The following is a 21541-nucleotide window of genomic DNA, read 5'->3' on the forward strand; positions in this document are numbered from 1 at the left end:
ATTTATATTAATTTTATTATAATATCAGTGTCCTAATTTTTTTTTTAATAATTGATTGTACTTTTATTCAATTTTTTTCTGAGGAATCTCTATTTATATCTTTAGTGACTGACTACTCTCAAACTCCAGTGAAGTAGACAGGAATTTGAAGGGTTTAACAACCGGCAAAATCAAGTCATTTCTGGAGAAAAAGTAAAAAAAGACAGTGCAAGGGAAGCAGAACATCAAGTAAAATAAAAGATTGCAAATAATCAGTTCATTGAGTAGATAATACCTGACTAATTTCTGTTGTGATTTGAACAAGTAGCAATTTTAGTATCTATGTGTATTTTTGACACTATTTTACTTATTTTTTCCAATTATGCTCCTCATTTTTAGATGCTACCGTAAACTGAGAGTAATATTTAATCTTTTTTTTCTCAGTAAACAAGAATTTTGTTTCAGCCTCTCAAATATCTGGGCATAGTTTTATCCAATCTACAGAAGAATTTCAGAGATAACCATAAAGGAGTAGAAGTCATTACGTTTCACACAGTCGTGTAGCTGGAAGAGACATCAGTCTCACCTGCCACATATCTAAAGACAAAAATCAGTAAAACCAGTCTTATGCAGTAATTATATTTCTTCTCTTCCACCACCAAAACACTGTTCATCTTACGAAAATTTAGTAACTGTTGGTGTATGCCTGTGTTTGTAACATCTAGTATGGCTCTTACGGAAACTAAGTCTGCAGGAGCAATTTTCAAGTAGACTAAAATCATGGGTTTGCAACAAGTCTTTTTACATTAAATGTAAGAGACTACTAATATGTAATCCCTTTTCTGAATATAGAAGTCTTTTTAGATTATCAGATAATATTTCTTTTCTGTTTCAGTATTAACTAGTGTGTGAAGTTTAGCTATTTAAACAAATAGGCATTTAGAACATTTCTTATGGTATTTATTAAGACTGAAATAATTTCTCATGAATGAAAATCATGCTTGTGTTCTGCTAAATTAGTTCAATTTACTCCCAATGGCAATATAGTACATGCATTTTTTAAAAAAGTTACATTGCTTTGTGATCTGAGAACAGAGGTTCTATGAGCATCTTTTCTCCTAGGTGAGGTTGGATACAGACTGCCAGAGAGTATCTCTATTTGGGAATGACATGGTCTGCATGTTTTGCAGGATAAGACTTTGAAAGCAGGAGAGGTACCATATTTGTAATTACCTCAGGGTGAAAAAAACCCACAAAAAACCAAAACAGTAAGAGTACCTTTGGCATGTAAAAATAAAGGAAAAGGAAAAATATGTTATAATTAAAGGTAAGATATACCTCAGTGCCCATTACAATTCATTTCAAACACCTGAACTGGTACCATTACCTTGCAATCTGAAAGCCTGAGTCACAAACCTGCTGTTTTCCAGCTGTAACTGGAAGGCTCATATATGTTTGAATATTTCAAATTCTACAGCCACACATTTGGAAAAGTGCCTCAAAACCGTTCTTTTTAAGAAGTACACTGCTGTTCACCATAAGTTCCATTGCAGTCTGAGAGAAGCAACAATTCAACAAAGCTGGTGAAAAGAGACAATTATAACATAGTCTCATCTTCCTTTTGTGCTGTCAGTAATTTTCCTATGTACTGTTAAAGATAGTCTGCCTGGGTTTTGTTTCTCCTTTTGTGAGGAATTTCACAACTGTATTCTTCTACTTTTTTTCTAGGCTGTAATCCTAGCCATTTAAGATCTTGTAAAAGAGTATTCATGACACTTGTGTTGTGGCTTGAACATAGTCTGTTAACAGATAGTTGCTCAAATTTTATGAGTATCTTTTGGGCTTTTTCTTATCTGCCGTTTCTTTCCTCAGTGACCTACTTACAAACAATACCAGTATAATTACATGTTCAGATAACCTCATATGCTATACATGACTTATGTCTGTGGTTTGTTCACATTAACCTAGAATTTCTCTGGCACATGGCAAAGGAAATTCATAGTGCTATATTGGTATTCTTTGCATCTCAGCTAGAGAGATTTTTAAAAAAATTCAGTCTCATCAAGAACTGTTAGGTACTGAATAAGTGTCAGTACACCAAAGCAAAATCTAACTGAGGGTTAAGGAATGACAGCATACAGAGAGACTGGAAAATCTCAGTGCTTTTCCAGAACTGGCTCCAATTAATAAGCAGACAGCTGGTGATAAAATATTCTTAGAGCAAAGGGTATGGCTGAAGACCAGATTTCCAGAAGAGACAAAACAATCAGGAGCCACACCTGGTAGAAAGTACCGCCAAGTCTTGTGAGATTATATTCATGGAATCATAGAATCAACCGGGTTGTAAAAGACCACAGAGGCCATCAAGTTCAACCCTTGATCCAAGAGTTAAACTTTTGTTAAACTTTTTCATCATACTACAATTTATATTTACAGAGAGGGTTCTGGGAAGTCCACTAGAGACTTCATTAACGCTAGCGTGTTTTACATAGGGGCTCATATGTGTCCCAGGAGTGCTAGAAGCACATCATCTTTTTGTTCTAAGCTCTAGCATTAGTAAACTCCAGGTTTTTTCTGTGTATAGAGACATACTTAGGTTTTTAAGGTCAGTAATTTGCATTTGTTAGGATAGCATGCACTGCCTTGCATTCAACCTCAGTTTTTCTGTATATGCTACACAATGAAGGCAAAATAAAGATTAATTTATTAGAAAATTACTTATTTAAACACATACAGAAAAATTGTAGTCTGCATTCTGGTTTGCCTTACTACATTCCACCAAGCCAAAAGACTCTGAAGGCATGTTTATTTTCACCTTTATTTTCATCAGTATATGTTTCTATGATTTTCAGACCAGTTCTTACAGTTGCTAGAAATGTGATCCAAATATCTTGGCAAATGCTATCCTTAGTCCTCTTATGCTATCTTTAGTCCTCCTATTCCCTAATACAAAATGATGACTGGGGTTAAAAAAAGAGGTATTACTCTGTTGAAACTTCCTTTAATGGTCTGGTATTTCTTCAAATACTTAGAAGGTATGTGTGTGTTTTGGAACATTTCTGTAGTTTTACAGAGATGCAATGAAATGAAAAAAAAATTCTATTTTAACTTATGTTGTTCATCTCTTCTGCAATTGTTTTGGTTTATTTCATGATTTTGAAGCAGGAACTTTTCCAAAGTTATTGCCTCTCTTCTACTTCACACTAAGGGCCTCATTCTGGTTTGACTGAAACAAGGATAAAATACTATAGTAAATTTGGGTCAGTAGTGGATTGATCTTTTCTTTTAATGTCTATTCCTACTTATTATCATGTAAAAGATCAACTAATCTTCAATCTAAGTACACTGTTAGGCACTGAATTTAAGGTTTTTTCTATGGGTTCAGAATAACATCTTTTAACTCTGTTTGATGTGTATAGAAAATTTGAAAATTACTTGTTACTTGAATGAGGCTGCACTGCTATTTATCCTGAACAATAAAAAATTTTGTTTCCTTTCTTTCATTCTGCACAGCAGGGATCCTGGGTATATATTTGAAATACCCTACAAATATAAATCACTGCCAGAATTAAGATCAGTCATTTTTTCTATTGATTACTAGATCCTTTATCTACCCATTCCACTAGCCAAAGACAATATAGACTAACAGTTAGATATCAAAGATAACAGTTACTTTTTCTTTTTTAATGGAGAGTATATTGTCCTTTAAAGACATAAAATATCAAGTACCATGTCTATACAAGCATTGGCCCATCATTAACTTACAAATGAAACAAAAGGAAAAAATTTATAATGCTAGAGAAAATAAACTATCTTCTTGTTATAATAAAATTTGCATTACATTTCAAAGAAAATATGAGTGTTTAATATAGGGATACTAAATATTATTGAATTGCACATTCAGTGTCTGGTATGGTATTCCATTCTTTCATTTCAGGTCAGATCTCAGAAACAAGTAGTGTATCAGATGTTTAAAGACATTTTCTGATTGTATGTTCTTCCATTATTATACTATGGACCTGAATGTATTCTTCCTTCAACTTCCTTTCTTATAATACATTTGACAGAACATTATTCAGTTGATTGGAAGAGAGACATAATAGATCTTGACACTGGAAAAGGAATACTTTTTTTGTTATTTCATAAGTGTTTTATTATACTTAACATAATTAATTTGATTTTTTTCATTTTACTTTATTAAAGCGACTTCTAATATAGAAAAGAGCATTAATTAAAATTATAGATTTCCTGATTTTTTTTGCAAGTTTAAAATAGGAACAGGAGCTGGATCTAGAGTTTTGGCAGTTCTGTATTTGGTAAGTCAGAATGAAGTCCTGGATACAAATTTTATTGAATGTAGGAAAATTCAGATTTAATCCATGTCTGACCTTTGCAGGATAATCCATCTCTTTGCAGTCTTAAGATGTGAAAAATAAAATTTTAAGATACAGATTCTGTATGGAAAAACCCAGAAAGACGTAGAAATTACAGGATAACAGTTTTCCTACTTTACAATGCATTTGTAATCATAAGCATGAACATTGTTTTAAATGTCTAAACAGCACTTTATGTGCATTTTGTAAACGTACATAGTTTCTTGTCAACAAGATCAGTACAATACTGTCCAAATTGTTCATTCGTTATTTAACCTTTCTAGTGACACCATTACTGTCAGCTTTGGTTATAGAACTTCATTTATTTAAGATTTCATTCATTGTGGGAAGGTTGAGGAAGTGAATAATGTCTCAATAATGGAAATCTGGAAGGAGATGATGTTGTCGTGTGTATTGAATTAACAACCACAAGGTGCTAGGTCATTTAGAGGTTTATGTTTCAGGCAGAAGTGTTGCTCAAATGATTATCATTGGAATTATCTGAAGTATTCAGTTCCCACCAAAAGTAATGGGCATTAGACTAGTAGTTCAAAACCATTGTGGGTTTTATAGACAAGGCTTATCTGGTTGCTTTTGAAATTATCTCTGCATAACTATCTGTTATAGTACAGCATGACTGAAATGCCTTGACACCCAGTCAGCCTCACAGACAATTTATGCAATGTGCTCTAATAGCGCATAAACCCCCCCACCCCCTTCCAGTTTTCTTACATGACTACAAACAGCAAATCAAGTAGCAGCAAGAGAGGCAAAAAAAAAGACGCATGAATGAGAAAATTACAGCTTTTATCCATTGATAGCTACAGCAAAAATCAGAATCCCAAGATGACTAATGCTCAGTGTACACCACGATCTTGGGCAATAGAGGAAAGCTTAATTTATGTAGTTAGGTTGGAGCAGCTGCCACCTCCAGCCACTCCATCCCATGACTTCCTCCATCACCAGTCAGTGAATGCAGGGATCTGGGGTCTCCACCAAGGCTGGGGGACCCAGATGCCACTTTCCTATCTGCAGGTTCAACCAGTAGCAAAGCACAGAGACTGTCCTAGAGAGCAGTAATAACTGTGTACTAATATTGTGTATGCCAAGAACTGATACTTAAATGCAGTGAAGCTGAGAATCACATGTTGGAATACCTCTATGGTTCGTTCTTGAACAGTATGAAGTATTAATAGCAATTTGCTTAAATATATTATTAAATCTAATAATACATATGTACCTTAGATATCTAGTTCATACTCTTTATGCTGTGAAGAGTGAATTGCGGCTCTCAATTTTGGTCTTATTTTTCAGGTAGTGTTTGAAGGCCAGTGGATAATCTTTCTTATATTCAGATATAACTGTGTAATTTCTTTGGCTGTGCTAGGTTTACATGAACATTGCTAAGAGTTTATCCCAGTGCTGGAAACTTTGAATTTAATATTTAAAACAAAGGAATTGTGGAAGTGCTCTGAACTGGAAGATGATACACAGGTGGAAACAGCTCTGCTAATGCACTGAAGATCTAAATGACCATGTGCTTGGTGTTAGTTTGGGGATTCTTCTTTCAAGCAGTTATAGGGTACTTTCAGTGACATTTTAAAAAACAGACAGTTATGCTGCAAGAGTGTCATCCTTAAATATAATTGGAGAAATCACCTATTAGGAACATGCAAATATTGTGCTTGCATCCTCCGGAAAACAGAGAATTATCTTGCACTTTTGTCTCTCTGTACTGTTGTATGTAAAGCCTTTAACAGTTTAATCAGCCACTGGAAAGAAAAACTCTTAAAAAGTTGGAGGTAGATTTCTGAAAGCCCTGTCCCCTTTTCATCAGATAAGTCACTAGTCAATGCACACAATGGGAAGGCAATATAAATCATGTCCCTACAACTTGAATTTTCTGCCAATCTAAAATAAAAATGAGGTTATTATGTGCTAGTTAGGCATTTGGGGGATCCTTAGGAGCTTTCCTTCTCCAGTGGATGTGTATTAGTATGAGGGGTTTATTTACCTTCCCCATAGCAGTTTATGACTCCCTGCAATTTTACTCCAAAGGTGATATGACCCCAAGGCAAGCCTTTGCCCAACTTCTTAAAATACCTCTCAGAGATAACTTTTAGCTTTGTCACTGCTTAATTACTATAACATCCCTGATTAATTCTGGGCCACAACCAGTGAACTCTGAAGTAAATGTTTACTTAAGTAAGTAAATTTAGATGATGGGCAAGGTTGTTTCAGAAAACCTTAAAAAGCGTTACTGATTATATGAATGCTCAGGCAAAACCTTTCAGTTAAAATGTGACTCCATTATGTTTTGGGAAAGGCTAATGTTTAACTTGGGGTTATTTTAGTAATAGGTGCCAAATTAGGCATCATCTGTCCTCAAGCCACAGTTGCTTGTTTCTGTCCTCCACTTTTTGCCCTCTCTTTTAGCCAATTCAGCTACTTGTGTGAAATGTGATAAACTGTGTTCAGGAACGGAATTTAAAATTATGTTCATTCCCTTTTTTCCTGCTGCTGTTCAAAGTATCGGTTTGATAATCTGTAATTCTCCTGTCTCCACAAATGCTGTTGAAGAAGGCACTAAGGCTTTGGAGATGTAGACAAGCTGGATCAGAAAGTGGGAGAAGGAATGGGAACTGCATAACCTGTTTTAGCTGCCAAAACAAATGTGTGTGATTCTTTTACCCTTTGACTGACAGATCATGGCTGATCATCTATCCAACTGAACTCTGCTAAACCATTATGCATTTTCAGACTTTTTACTTTTTTTACCCATAAACTGTTGTTAACCCCTCTCTCTTCCTTCGTGATCTCATGGACCTCTTAAACAGATTCTGACTAAATTATTTTCTTGAAGGTTTTTCAGGGAGGTCATTGTTAAAGATTTACAAGTAGTGAATGAGGCTCTCCACTGTCTTATCAAGGATGTTTTTCTCAAGTAAATTGACACATTCACTTCTGAAGGGCATTCAGTTAGACAATTGCATACAAAGATCCTCTGTTTCCCTGCCTTTTAGCCTGAGCAAGACACTAATTCATTCTCATCTCTTACAAACCACCTTCAGACAGACAAGAAAATAAATGTATTCAGATCGAAACAGAAAATACTGCAGAATGTCCTCAGATTCCTCAGAAGTGGTCCAGGACATTAGATTTTAGGGCTATTTTCAAGTTTACAGAAAGTTTCTGGCACAAGTATTCATTGCCCATGAACAAAAAGACAAAATGACAAAAAGAGGAAGCCTAGACCTAGAGAAAGCTGAACTGGAAATTCACTTCATGGTGTGCATGGAATACATTTTTATTCAGAAAAATCAGAGAAATTGGAATGAGATTCCTAAAATATAGCAAGGAGATAAATCCTTTTTCTATTCCCTTATTATGAGAGAGAAAGAATGAGAAACAGCAGTAGAGGACTTGAGGACGCGAAGGGTAGCAGAAGACTTCCACCCTTTAGGCAAAAATTAATTGATAGTCAGCTGTACTATAAAAATTCTTTCAGGTTCAGCCAATTACTTAACAACACTATAAAAAAATATAAGCCAAATACTTAAAAATACTATAAAAATACTTTCAGGTTCAGCCAATTACTTAACAACATTTCCATGTTAATGAATAATTGTATAATAAATCCTTTTTTTCTTCCCTCGTCTAGAAAACATCTCTCTTTTCCTAAGGAAAAAACCTGGTTTAAGTAATAATGTTAATAATGATCTTTATTTTGGTGCTCTGCAGGGTTTCCTGTACAGATGAATGACTCGGATCACTCGCTACTTCAACATTCTTTTCAAGGATGCATGCAGTTTATTCACGTGGATGATCAGCTAGTGGATTTGCATGCAGTGGAGCAAGGCCAGCTGGGAAGCTTTGCTAATGTCACCATTGACATGTGTGCCATTATTGACAGGTAAGTTGCAGAGAGATCACCCATAGTATGATATGCTGATATGTCCTGCATATTTTGAAAAGATACAGTGATACAGAAAAGATGATCCTGATATTGTCAGTGATCATGTCAAGGTGGTCCTACTTTTTTAGCAGAGGGAATCATGCTTAGGTGATGGAGAAGATGGCTTTAAATTGTAGACTGTGTAGGATGCAGTGGAAGGCATGTCTCAGATCTCCCCACTTGCAGGCAGAGGAGGAGGTGAAAAGTTCTTTTAAGTCAAATTCAGATCCAGATCAATAATAGGGCTGCCTTGAATAAAAGAAACTCTTCACTCATTTTGTGTCTATCTTAGAGTGTTATGGAGATACTTTGCAACCAGAAATTGTTCTTCCTGACTTCAGTGCCTTCTGGATTCACTGAATTCCTCAGAAAACTAAAACAGTCTACATGTTTGCATATCTATGCTTGTAATAAACGCTCACACGTTATTAAAATGTTGCTTACTGAGTTGGTTTATTGGTTTGTTGTTTTTATTTTCAAACTGAGAAGAGTAATTCAGAATTAGGGCAGCCTTTTGCTCTGAGCCATACTTTTTCATCCACTTATGTGTGTTTATTTATGTTATTTATGTTATTTATGTTGCTTCTGATTAATAGTTTCTTTGTTGGCAGAAAAAGGAAAACACTAGGAAAGACAGGGAAAGAGCAAGTAGCCTAACTCCTTAATGCAGGCACCTTGACTTATCATGAAAATTACCTGCATATAAAACCCATTCAGCTGAAAAGCTGAAAATAGCTTTTTTAAATGCAGCTATGAAAGAAGCAAAGAGTATAAGATCACAGAACTGTAGAATAATTCAGGTAAAGGGCAACTACTGGAGTTCATGTGGTCCAAGCCCCATTCAATGCAGGGCCAACTTCAAAGCTAAATCAGGTAACTCAGGGCTATGTCCTGAACTGACTTTTGAATATCTCCAAGGATGAAGATTCCACAGGCTCAGTGACTTTGGATATCATCAGTAAGTATCTGCTAGGTAAAGAAATGCACATGCTTTTCATTTCCTTTTGTACATTAGGAGACTTTGAAAGAGATAGATGCTATTGTGAAAAAATGAAGTATGACATACTGCTTTGGTCTTGCAAAATGCCTTCCCCTCCTGAAATCCATTTGTACTAAACAAGTTGTGGTGGGTTGACCATGGCCAGCAATCAAACACCTACACTACCTTTTGCTCTTTTCCCTCTCCTGGGAGATGGGGAGAAAACCAGAAGGAAGGTGAAAAGACTTGTGGATTAAGATGGTAGTTTAATAAGAAAAGCAAAAGCTGCACACATAAACAAAAACAAAACAAACAAACAAAACCACTAAAAAAAAGAGGAATTCATCCACTACTTTTCATCAATAGGTAAACATCCAGCTGCTCCCTAGGAAGCAGGCCCTCAGCACATGTAATGGTTGCTTGGGAAGAGAAACTCCATAAACTTAAACATCTCCTCTTCCTCCTCCATTCTCTGCGTTTTTATTGCTGGGCATGATGTTGTACAATATGGGATTTCCTATGATCCGTTTGGGTCAGCTACCCCACCTATGTTGCCATCTAATCTCTTACCCACCCCCATCCTCCTGGCCTTTATGGTGAAGAGCGTGGAGAGAAAGCCTTGATGCTGTGCAAGCCCTGTCCAGCAGCAGCCAAAACAGTGGTTTGTTACCAACATGGTTTTAGCCACAGCTGGGAAACACAGCACCCATGGGCTGCTGTGAGGAAGATTAATTTAGTGACTTCATCCCAGACAGACCCAGTATACCACTTGAGTAATGTCAGTGTTAAGGAGCATGTTTTGTGGTGCACCAGTGAGTTGTTCTGACATGTCAGGCTACCTTATATTGCTGCTCCTCATGGCCCTGTTGAAGGTTGAAGTCACACTGAAAAGAGGAAGGGACAAGATACTGTCGTAGGGATGAAGTTTGTTCTGTCTCTTCACACACATCTGAAATTAAACTTCTGTGGTTAGTATTTGACAGTTTGAATTGCTTGGTTTTATTTTGAATATTTGTTTTTTGGAAATGTAAACTAACTTGGAAGAAAGAATGTGAAGATACAGTTAATTAAGTCTTTGCTTTCCCTCCAGTGGATAAATCTAAGCTTATGGGACAGTTTGTATTGATCCCAACAAATGAACCCACCTATGTGAGTTTCTATCAGAAATAATTCCATTATTTCAGTTAAGTTAATCAAATTTAAGCTTTTTCAATGTATTACTATGTAGTTACAAGTAACTTACAGAGTAAGTTAATTAGACTCGAAGATTTACAATACATTAATGAAAAATAAGACTTAAGACTTCCTATATGTTAAGCAGCTTACTCTGGAACTTAACTTCATATAGAAGTTACTATTTAGAAGCTATTTCTTTCTATAACATGTCATATACAATTTATTTCATATATTATAATTTCTTATATTACATAAATATGCTACATGCCACATAAAACATTTATATATAAATAATAAATATATAAAAATGTTATATATACTGACCTTTCATTATGTGAAAATATTGTTATGCTTTATATATATAGTGTATTATATATTACATTTATTACATATATGAAATCTGTATTCATAATATATTTCAGCATAAATAACAGTGTTTTAAATATGGTTATATATATACGTATGTTTTCTTTATACAAAACATGTATTCTCACTTCATTTCTCTGTTCTGTTACCTTGAACACTGATACCATCCTCATATAAATTAAAACTGTATGTCTTACATTTTTGCTTTTTAAGCACAGGAAGATTGTGTTGCAAGCACAGTAACAATAGTGCAATCACAGGAAATTAGAACAGTATTCAAAGAATTTTCTTAGGGTCAGTTTTGTTTTTTTCAATGATTGAGATGTAATCAAGTCTGTTGTTTTCCCATGATAAAGTTTATTTCTCTGTAGTTTGCACTTCAAAACAAACCCTTTGGCTGAGAAATAACAATGCCAAGCTTTAGATCTGACTGGATTTTCATTGCTGTCTTATTAACATGTGCAAATAAGAGTTTACAAGCGCTTCTATTACGATGTGCCACTATATATAACATTTTTTATGTGGCTTGCTTTTGAAGAATCTGAGTACCATGTGTGCTACATATCATCTCAGTTTCACTTCTTTTGAAATGTGAAGATACTCTCTGAGTGTTATAGTGGGATCCTCCTGCTTTTTTTAAACAAGTTTGGATCTGAATCATAAAGGCTTCAGTCATCATCAACACGGAAATCACTTTCATAACCACACTTCAGTGAAGACCCCCACTGGGCAAAAAGATAAGCTGCCACATTGAATTATTCCTACCGTAGACTTCCACTATTTGGTTCAGGGGACAAAAGGTGAAGTTGTAAATGATGACATTTTTCATCATTAACCAGAGTGGTTAGGAAGGAGGGGAGAGTTTTTTCTATAAGAGTGTAACAAAAGCTACTGAGGGTTTGTGGGGTTCTCATGTTGTACCCGCCTAGATGTAACTGCTTCCAAAGTCCCAGGTTATGCCAAGCTAAACACTGGCCCCTGTATGGAAAAGCTTTGTGCATTGTATTTCCAGTAGCTTTTTCAGACGTTTGAAGAATAGTTATGTGTATTATATATTACAATAATACAATAGTATTATTACTTGGGATATAAAAGTTTTGAACCCATGTTGTGGGCCAGAGTGGAAGGTTTTGACAAAATTTATTAAAGAAGCCCTTCTGTTGAGTTACGACCAATGATTTTTTATTTTCAGTCTTCCCCTCCTCACATGAGCATTTTGCTGTTGCAAAGACTACAAGCTGAGATCTTATTACAAGGGAACACCAAGGCTAAGGAATATTCTCTTTTTACCAGTGGACAAATAATTTTTTTTTCCAAGAAAAATTAACAAAAATGAAGTAAAATAGGACTTGGGGAAGAGCTGAAACTATACCATAACTTCAGCCTGTAGGTGTTCCTGGCCATATGGCTGGCAGCCACTTCCTGCATGTGCCTTCTCCCTCTCCTCTTCCTCTCCCCACTTCTCTCCGGAAGAAGAGTACAGGGATGCAATTATTGCAGCTGCAAGTGAATTATCAAGGCATGCTGTTTCTGCATGCATTTGTCTTGTGGGGTCCTTTTAAAAGAGAAAAACATGGTCTTCAGATGCATGGGCTACCATTTGTTTTTTGAAGTGTAAATCAAAAGGGGGTTTAGATGCTTCTTAGTTATATGTAGGTGAAATCCTTGCCACTTAAAAACTATTTCCTAGAAATCCTCTGAGCAGAGGACCCTCATGGAAAGCAAATCCTTCTCTACCCTTGCTCTACCTGGTGATTCCTCTAATCCACATTTGGACATGGGGCAGTGTCTGTCTTGCCACACTGAGTTTGCATCAAAATGTTGAGATTCTTTAACTGAGTAGACAGAGTCCAGTGGCTTTCTGCACTCATTGCATTACATTTTGCAAACTAATTACTAAATGTGTGCTAGAAGATTTTTGTTCTCAGCCTTTTAGTCAACTTTAAAAACTGGCAATTTCTTTGTTTCTGAATAATGTCATCAACAATTTCAGCAGTACCATCAGAGCTAACTGTTCATCCTAGACATCTCTAAGTAGTTATCCATAGAAGGAGACTGAATTATCATGCCTGGAAGAAGTGCCTGATTGTACATTGCCATTCCGTGCTCATCATAGGTAATCCTATTCCCTGAGCAGGCACAGGAGAGCATCTAGTTGATTCAAAGGTGTTTTTGATTTTGCTGCTGGTCAAGCCCACTTTCTTTTTTATTCCTGCCAAGTCACCTTTAGGTACAGTTGGGCAAACTTTATGTTTTAACCCTTGAAGCTTCAAATCTGATGATCTGCTTCAACCAGCATGACAGTGAACCAGTGGATGCCCAGGCATATGCTGTGAGCTCCACAATACAGGTTTTTGTGTTTGGTAGATGAGAGAGAAGGAGTTTCTGTCACAAAGATGCACAACTGCTGACATTTACTATTCTGGTAAGATTAGCAAGGAAAGCATTTGAAGAAAAGGTAATTATAATGGCAAACTTTTAAAATCTTATTTAAATAATATTACAAGCTCTTTTGGCAAAACCTCTGCTTTTTTGTTGTCTGCTACAACATGACTGATATAGGAACAGCTTAACCAAATGTTGTAATCTACAATTTATGAAAGATGTGAGCAAAGTCTTTGTGTGGAAATTAATTTTTTGGTTTTTCTAATATATACTAATTTACTCAGGGGATTTGATTGAATGTGCAGCTTGTATTGCATTCATATGTAATTATTATTTTATTCTCTTTCTCCCATGGGGAAGATGAGAGCACTGAGCAAACATCCACAAAGCTCTCTCTTGGACATGAAATTTATGCTCTCACTGGACTAGATGCTAAATATTGACCTGATCCCATACTAACACTGTTGAAACTAACTCCCTGGTTACTTAACTGAGTTCTGAATTCAAACGACTTTGATGACTCTCTCAAGTTATTCATCACTTAGTGCTTCTCATCAGTTCATCTGGAGAAAATAGCATATTATGCAGACTTCTTCTTATTATGTGATTAAGATATATTCTCCCGAATGAACAGTGCAGTTATTGTTAATGAAACTGTCACTTTATGAGCATTTTGAAAAATAAGCAAAACTATAATGTTATCTCACCTTTAAAGTTTACAAAAAATTTAACTAATGCAAAGAAGTTTCAGTAGTTCATAGTTATTCATATTACTACTAACCTTTAAATAAAACTAAACTACATCATCCTCTCACTTGCATTTATGTTTATTAAATTCAATTCTTTCAGATATGAATATTAATACTTATAGTATTTTTTTCCTATTAAAAGAAAATGGATAATCACAATCCAAATAAAATAGACTGTTGGGATCTGGTTTTATTTGATTACATGCTGTAATTTGTAGGTATCCTAATACTTGATAGGTGTGACATAAGGCTGTAACAAGTAACTATGACATATGTTTTAAATATTTTCCAGATACTGGAATTTATTTTGTGTACAGTACAATTAAGATTATGACCAGTTTTATGACTGCAGCTCTGAATTTGTAATCAGGTATCAAGCTGTGAGTAAATTTAACCTGTTCATTAGAAGTATATGACTCTGGAGGGCAGCCAGTCCTGTTGGATTACTAGAATTTCTACTGGATATGTTAGAAAGAGGTGTGGTTAAAGCCATAGAGTAACCATTTCATAATCTGGCAATACCTTTCTGCAGTAATAATTTTGAGCAAATGGGTGTCTTACTAAAATGTTGGGTCCACCTCTTGTTCATACAGACAAGCAATGAAGTCTCCAGAATAAGTAATTGGTCTTGCATAAAACAGTACTACAGAAAAGGATTTTTAGCTATTTGTGGATGGAGTTTGACTTTTAGAAAAATTGCCTTTAAACAGAGTTCTTTCTCTTTTATTCAGAGAATCATTGTAATTGTAAAATCAGCATATTGAACTCATGCAGATTATTCATACTGATGAGATTCTAAAGAAACAGAATTACAAGTCTAATAGAATAGAAGTGGTCTTGTAGTGGTTATAGGTTGCTCTTGAAAACTTGGAGAAAAAGTATTTGTAACTATACAGTCACTCAAAACCAACAGTACCAGTAATAATGCCTACATATGTGCTTTAGGCTTAATACTGTCTCTCTATCTCTCCAGCTTTCTTTTCTCAAAAAGAAGTTATTATTTCAGAACTTCTGGTGGTAGTGAGTGTTTGCTAGTGATTAGACTCTTTCAAAATGTGGCTGTCATCCATTCACAAAGGTGTTATTTTGTGGTCAGTATCATGTTTCTCTCAGATACTGATTCACAGATCTTTTACAGAACAATACCGTACCACCTAAAAATAAAAGAAATGTGATCAAATCAATTTTTTCTACTAGCACATTGAACAGAATAAGTTTCATGTTGTTTTATGCTTTTCTCTAGCCAGCGATATTAAAAATTCTGAGTATCCTGTTTTTTCTGTTGTGTTTATCATTATATCTTCCTTTAAAGAAAATATAGCTAGACAAAGACTAAGGCCTAGATTATTTACAGTATATACATGTAATAATGCTGCCTAACTTTTGTGACTCTGCCTGTGGGAACAGGATGGAGTCATGAGGGAGGTACCTGAATTCTGTGTAGCATGAGTAAGTAGACATGAGCATCGAAGAGTGGGTTTAACTACAGGTAAAATGCTGAGCAAAGTATTGAGATGAATTTTAGGTGGAATTTTATGGCCTAGAAATATCTCAAATGAGAATATACATGTGTATAGTAATGAGGGGAGAACCTAATATGCAATCCTTGCTCCCAACAGTGCTTATGTATTTTATCCAACAACAGAATGCATAAATATTGTACTTAGATACACCATATGCTGTGGTGGATCCACAAGGATTTGGCAGCAGACTAAGAGAGTGAAGAGAGGTACAGTTTTGCTATTGCTTCTTATGAAAACTTTAGGTAGGGAAGCAGCCAGATGGTGTTTTTCTGTATCACTTTCACTGTACACACATAAGCAGTTTTGAGGCCACATAGTGGTTGACCAAGATGACACATAAACTTTGAGGTTGACCACAGTTTTGAATTCTGCCTCTCTGGTTCTACATCAAACTTGTGTTCCAGATAAATCAACCTTCCTTTCTATAGTATGTTAAATAGAATTAAAGCTAATGCAAAAAAGTTTATAATGAGGCACTTTAGTATTTTTGAGTCTGCAGATTTCTGTTATGCATCAGACTTAAGGCAGGTGGCAATTCTTGATGAGAAACTGAGTTATAACCTAACCAGATTTCTTCTGAGAAATTGGAAAGAATAAAACTCCTTGGAGGAATATATGTCAGATGCTACTTGCTTAATCCTTGATATCTTCCTGGAAGGATAGTTTAAATGAACTAACCAATACAAGGTTTCAGTAGACAGGTCTTCGTTCATTCCCTCTAAATGTCACCAATAGATTAGATTATATTAGCTGTTTTTAAAAAGATACAGAAAGGAAATTAATATTGAATAGAGACCTAGGTAGGAGAGATATGAATAGGGTTCGGTGTCACCAGAAGGAATCTTCTTACTCTGTACAGTAAATGTGCTCTATTTTTCCTGGTATAATACAAAAAAATTAAAAATAACATAAGGAGGAACCTTACCTGAATGATCCAAAAGAAAGTAAGTAAAATATTATTTTTACAAGACCTGTTAATTTAGAGGAATGCTTAATGGAACAGCACTTCATTTATAACCATCAAATAAATATATTTTATGTTTACAATTTCTAAGACTTTTTAGCTATGAAGAATAAAAAAAAAGTCATAACTATAACATTTTTTTCCCAAGAAACAGAACTTTTGTATTAATCCTATACTTGAAAGTTTACAACAAAATTTTCACTGGCACTTAGTTCTTGCAGTTTCTGTTTCATAAGACTCCCAATTTTGATGAACAAGATTACATTCTGTAGAGTTTACTTATAAAAGAGTAATGAAAAAAAGGTGAAAATATGCTTATTCCAACCCATGATCTTCTGCAATTCTATTCAATGATTATTAGGCTATGGTTTGTGCTGCTGCATTAGGACTCTAAAATTTTTAGTTAGGAAAGCATTCTGAAGAACCAGTAAAATGGCCCATTATGTTATTACGGAGACTAAGAAATTCAGACATTTTGACATATATAAAGCTATATTAAATAATTTACATAATGAGAGCTATAAACAAGTGACTTATTTATTAAAAGATTCTCATTGAAGACAAAACCAGTTAGATTTTTTGGGACCTCTGAAATTCCTCCCATGTGCTTATTTGTTTAAATGAGTGTTCAGATGTGGTCTTCAATCATATCTGTGGTGGTACCCAGTTTGGTGATCAATATTTAGATGGGCAGAAGAAGCAGCATAACATGCAAGGCTCCTCAGCTCCTCTTTCCCTCTCAGTTGACTGTGATAAGAGCAACAGGTTCCAATTCTGTCTCAGAAAATGGATACAAAGAGAAATGTCTGCTTGGTCAGGCTCTACTAATAACATATGCAGTTGTTCTTTGTTAGTTTCCTAATTATCCTCTCAGGAAAATGTAGAAACCCTGCAGCACTAAGCTTCAGGCCAGATTCTGGCCACAACCTGTAAGTTGGATATTGTTTATTGTAGGTATCCTACACTAACTGCACACCAATTTTATGAAATTTGGCATACCTGTTAAAAAAATGTGTAAACTAACCAAAGCAGAAGGAAAGCCAAAGAAAACTATGTAGATAGTTTGTTATTAGGTTTAGGGCAAGGAGGAGAGACAACTACCCTACTGTCTACTTTCTGACTCCTAGAAAGCTCTTAGGTATGATGACTATGTATTTTACATTGGGACTAATTTCTTTCAGTGGAATACTCATTCAATTTATACATTTTACTTGTTAGAAACAATGTTGGGGAATAAGAAACTCAGTGTTCCAGTGCCAATTATTACAAGATTTTTTTCACTAGGGGAGGGGGAGAAAAGAAGGGATTTTAATCCCGTAGTATAAGTAAGTCCATAAATGTGAAAAACATTTTGTGTTTGTAATTGTGCCTAGGACTTCCTGCAAGGGCCCTTAGATCAAGAATTTAAACTGAACTGACAAGATGTAACAAAAGGACATTTTCTCTGTTATTATACACTTCAGACCTATGAAGATAATTTTTGTGCCTTGAAAAAAATCTGATTCTTATTTATTGAAAAGATAATTGTTGCTTGTGCATTTGTTGCATTTATCTATTACCATGCATTCAGCCAACATCATCTCTATTCTTCTGTCACTGTGATACGTTTCATTGTTAAGACAGACTTGTTATGAGGCAGAAGTTACTTTGACTTCAACTTTTTATTTTGGCACCTAATTGTTGCTCTATCAATCAGAATTTTTTTATTCTAGAGGAAAGACTACAGCATCCTTCATTGGTCCTTCTTATAATTTTCATGTCCCAACACTGTGATTGTTGTGATTAATCTGTATAACACTGTATGGATTTCATATAATTTGGATTATATATATGTAATGGATTTCAGTGTTAGCTTTTGTAGATTATTGTTCAAAGACTGATTCCAGCAAGTTTGAAGAAGGATTTATTTGGTTTATTTATATCAGTTCATCCTTATTTTCTTACAGATATACATAGTCATTTCTAAGGTAACATTGTAAAATGCTATTTAGAAATATTGACTCAACTGTTACTGATAGATTAACTACTGCTTACTATACTGTAATTAAAGGGGAAATTCTTCGGGGGTTTTTGAGCAGAACTAGTGCATAATATGAAATAAAATATAGTTTGATTATCAGAGTTTAAATCATTAAATAGCCCTCCAATGCATTATATGGAAAGTTTTAATCTAAAGGGATGATTTATTCCATGTTGAAATATTACACAAAATTTCTCTTTACTTTATTCATTTCAGACAGTTAATGAACAAGCAAACAAGAGAAATTAGTCCTAAATAAATAGAGAATAATTCATATGTAATACAAGTTAAATAACAATGCTATCTAACTCCTGATGCTCATTTCACTCAGCCTCACAGCTTTTAAGGGTTTCTAATTTTTCACTTAAAATATTTTCTTCCTGCATGGGGATGTTGCTGATCCATCCTCCTGGATTTCTATTAAGTGTGGAATTCCTTTCAGATCAAATTCCTAAAATTTATGGAGTTGAAAAATTGTCATTTTAAAGCTGATTTTGCTAGTCCATTTGTACACAAGCACAAGGGCAGACTTTCATACACCTTATCTTTTAACTTCCTATTCTGCAGAAGAAAGCTAAACATTCATTGTCAGGTTTAGTGAAGGTAGCTATTATTTTCACCTGTCTTTTCACCTGTGTAGTAAAAGAAGCCTACCAAGCTACAGAGAATTCTGGGGGAAAGAAGAAATCCAACTCCTATAATGTTTCTTTTCACTTCAACATGAAAGGCTATATATGTGCTCTTTTTCTCTTTTATATCAAAAGGGGTTGATCTGCCTTTTCAAGAACACGATTTCTACAGTTTTTACAGTACTATACACCTTCGTTCTGTCTGACTGTTTCTCTGCAGTTGCTCAGTAGGCTCCAGCAGTGCTGGAGTGCTATCACACAGTGCTATCACACAAACTGACCTTCTCAAAATCATTAACTCAATAAACAAGATTACTTCTTTCTCAGATCCAACACTGTTAATTGTATAATTTACTGATGTTTCCCTCTCCTTCACCTGCTGTGAAGGTCTACCTTTTAAAATTATATTTTTTACTAATACTATGATGAGATGTCTCCTGCCCTTTGTATTAAATTTATTAATCTGAAGCATTGCTCAAGGGACCATTAGTTATAATATCTATTCTATTGTTAAAATCTGATTCTTTGATTCAGGACCTCCACAAACATTAACAAGTTTTTCAGCATACTCACTTTTCTCTGGCAGCTTTATATTTTCACTCAAAATCAGTCATAGCATCAAAAGCCAACTATTCCAATGCCTAGTCAACTAACTCCCTTGATAGTTTTTCTTTGTATGTTTAGTATTGACAGCATTTATTTGGGCTTGTCATCTCAATTTTTCATACTTAGTATTACACTGGTGGTTCATGTTTCAAGTGTTTAATGTTTCACTGGCCATACAACAATTAGTCAGAAAAGGGCACAAAATAAATGATGACTTTTACTCTTTGACTGTAACTCACTCTCCTTCATCTGCTTACATAGTAGCAATCTTGTGTATCTTATTTATGCATTCTTACTTTAGCTGTTCTGAAAGCCTTTATTTTATTGTTCTTGCCTCCTAGAAATGCCTTTATATCAGTCTTATTGACTCTATCTTCTTTTCAAATTTTATGGAATATATTCTCCTCCATTTCTCATGACTTAATGTTTTTCTCTCTGCTATTGTTTGTTATTTGACTGTGTAACTATTATTTATCTCAGTGGTACATTTCATCATGCAGTTTGTATGAAATGTGCTCTGCAAAGTATAGTTGCATTGTATCATCTCATAAAAGTACACAGTAGTTTTCTTTGAACAGTATAATTATGTTTTGAAAGAAGTAAAGTTCCTGATTTAAGTGTATAATGTGACTGTTTGATGTTAGAAATACATTTGAACACACATAATTTTGTCCTTGAAAAATATGCTTTCTCCTTTTTTAAGACTACAAGTTACTTTCATGTATTATTTAAACTTAACAGATGTATACCTATGGGCTCATTTATTTTATTCCACCAAAGTACAAGCAGTAAAGGAAAATGCAGTTGCTAATCTCTGTAATGTGAAATAATTTTTAAAAAGTCTGTGTCTCTGTTGAAATAGCTAATTTATTATCATAAAGTATGAGAGAAAGAAAGGAAGAAAAAAAAAGGAAGGACAGAAGAAGGAAAGGACAAAAGAAAGGAAGGACAAAAGAAAGGACAAAAGGAAGGAAGAAAGAGAGAAAGAAAGAAAGAGAGAGAGACAGAGAGGAAGAAAGAGAGAGACAAAGAAAGAAAGAGAGAGAAAGAAAGAAAGAGAGAGAGAAAGAGAGAGAGAGAGAAAGAAAGAAAGAAAGAAAGAAAGAAAGAAAGAAAAAAAAGAAAGAAAGAAAGAAAGAAAGAAAGAAAGAAAGAAAGAAAGAAAGAAAGAAAGAAAGAAAGAAAAAGAAAGAAAGAAAGAACGATTAGTGAAGGGGTGGAGGAATTTGTAGAACTGTAAAAAGTGAACTGTTTGCAGACTTAAATGAAAGAATTGGAACCAGTAAGCCATGATTTCCAAAAGGTTTGAGGGGCTTGAACAGTGCTTTATCTTGTCTTGGCAGAACAGCTACTTTTATTACAGAGTTTACTGCTTTTGCTGTAGAAAGTGACAGTGGGTTGTAGCTACAGAAATCTCAGGTCAGGAGGAACTGTAAATTGACTTCAAAAATAGCAAACTAGATTTTTAAACTGGACAGACATATAAGACACATAGCTGTTTAAATGGTTTAAACATAAGCTAAATCCTTGGGGCAGAGGGTACAAAGTTGTAAATAGCAAAAAAAACCAAACCAAAACAAAAAAACCCAACCAAACAAAAAAAAGTCTTTCTGCATCAGTGAATCTTATATGATCAATAACTGTGTTTCTTTAAGCGAGGAAAAAAAAACAAAACAAAACAAATACCAAAGCCAAATACTGCTCCTCGATCTCTACTCTTAAGCTCTTAAGAGTCAACAAATTACTTTATATTTTGTACATGTCTAAAATAGCCTACTCTGTAAGTCCATGTTGTTTTGACTATAGTTTTAATTGGGCAGAGTATATGGACAAATTG

At 34.7% G+C, this 21541-nt stretch overlaps 1 protein-coding gene across 1 annotated transcript in view; it reads left to right on the top strand.

The window, feature by feature from the left end:
- CNTNAP2 (contactin associated protein 2) overlaps nt 1-21541 on the top strand; it is a 1021111-nt gene that overhangs the window by 603924 nt on the left and 395646 nt on the right. The window contains exon 10 of the mRNA XM_050333690.1: nt 8094-8265. Within this exon, the coding sequence (XP_050189647.1) occupies nt 8094-8265 (172 nt within the window). The remainder of the gene's footprint in view (nt 1-8093; nt 8266-21541) is intronic.

Source organism: Myiozetetes cayanensis, unplaced genomic scaffold (assembly GCF_022539395.1).
Source record: "Myiozetetes cayanensis isolate MyiCay16 unplaced genomic scaffold, myiCay2020 scf1, whole genome shotgun sequence".
Taxonomy (NCBI): domain Eukaryota; kingdom Metazoa; phylum Chordata; class Aves; order Passeriformes; family Tyrannidae; genus Myiozetetes; species Myiozetetes cayanensis.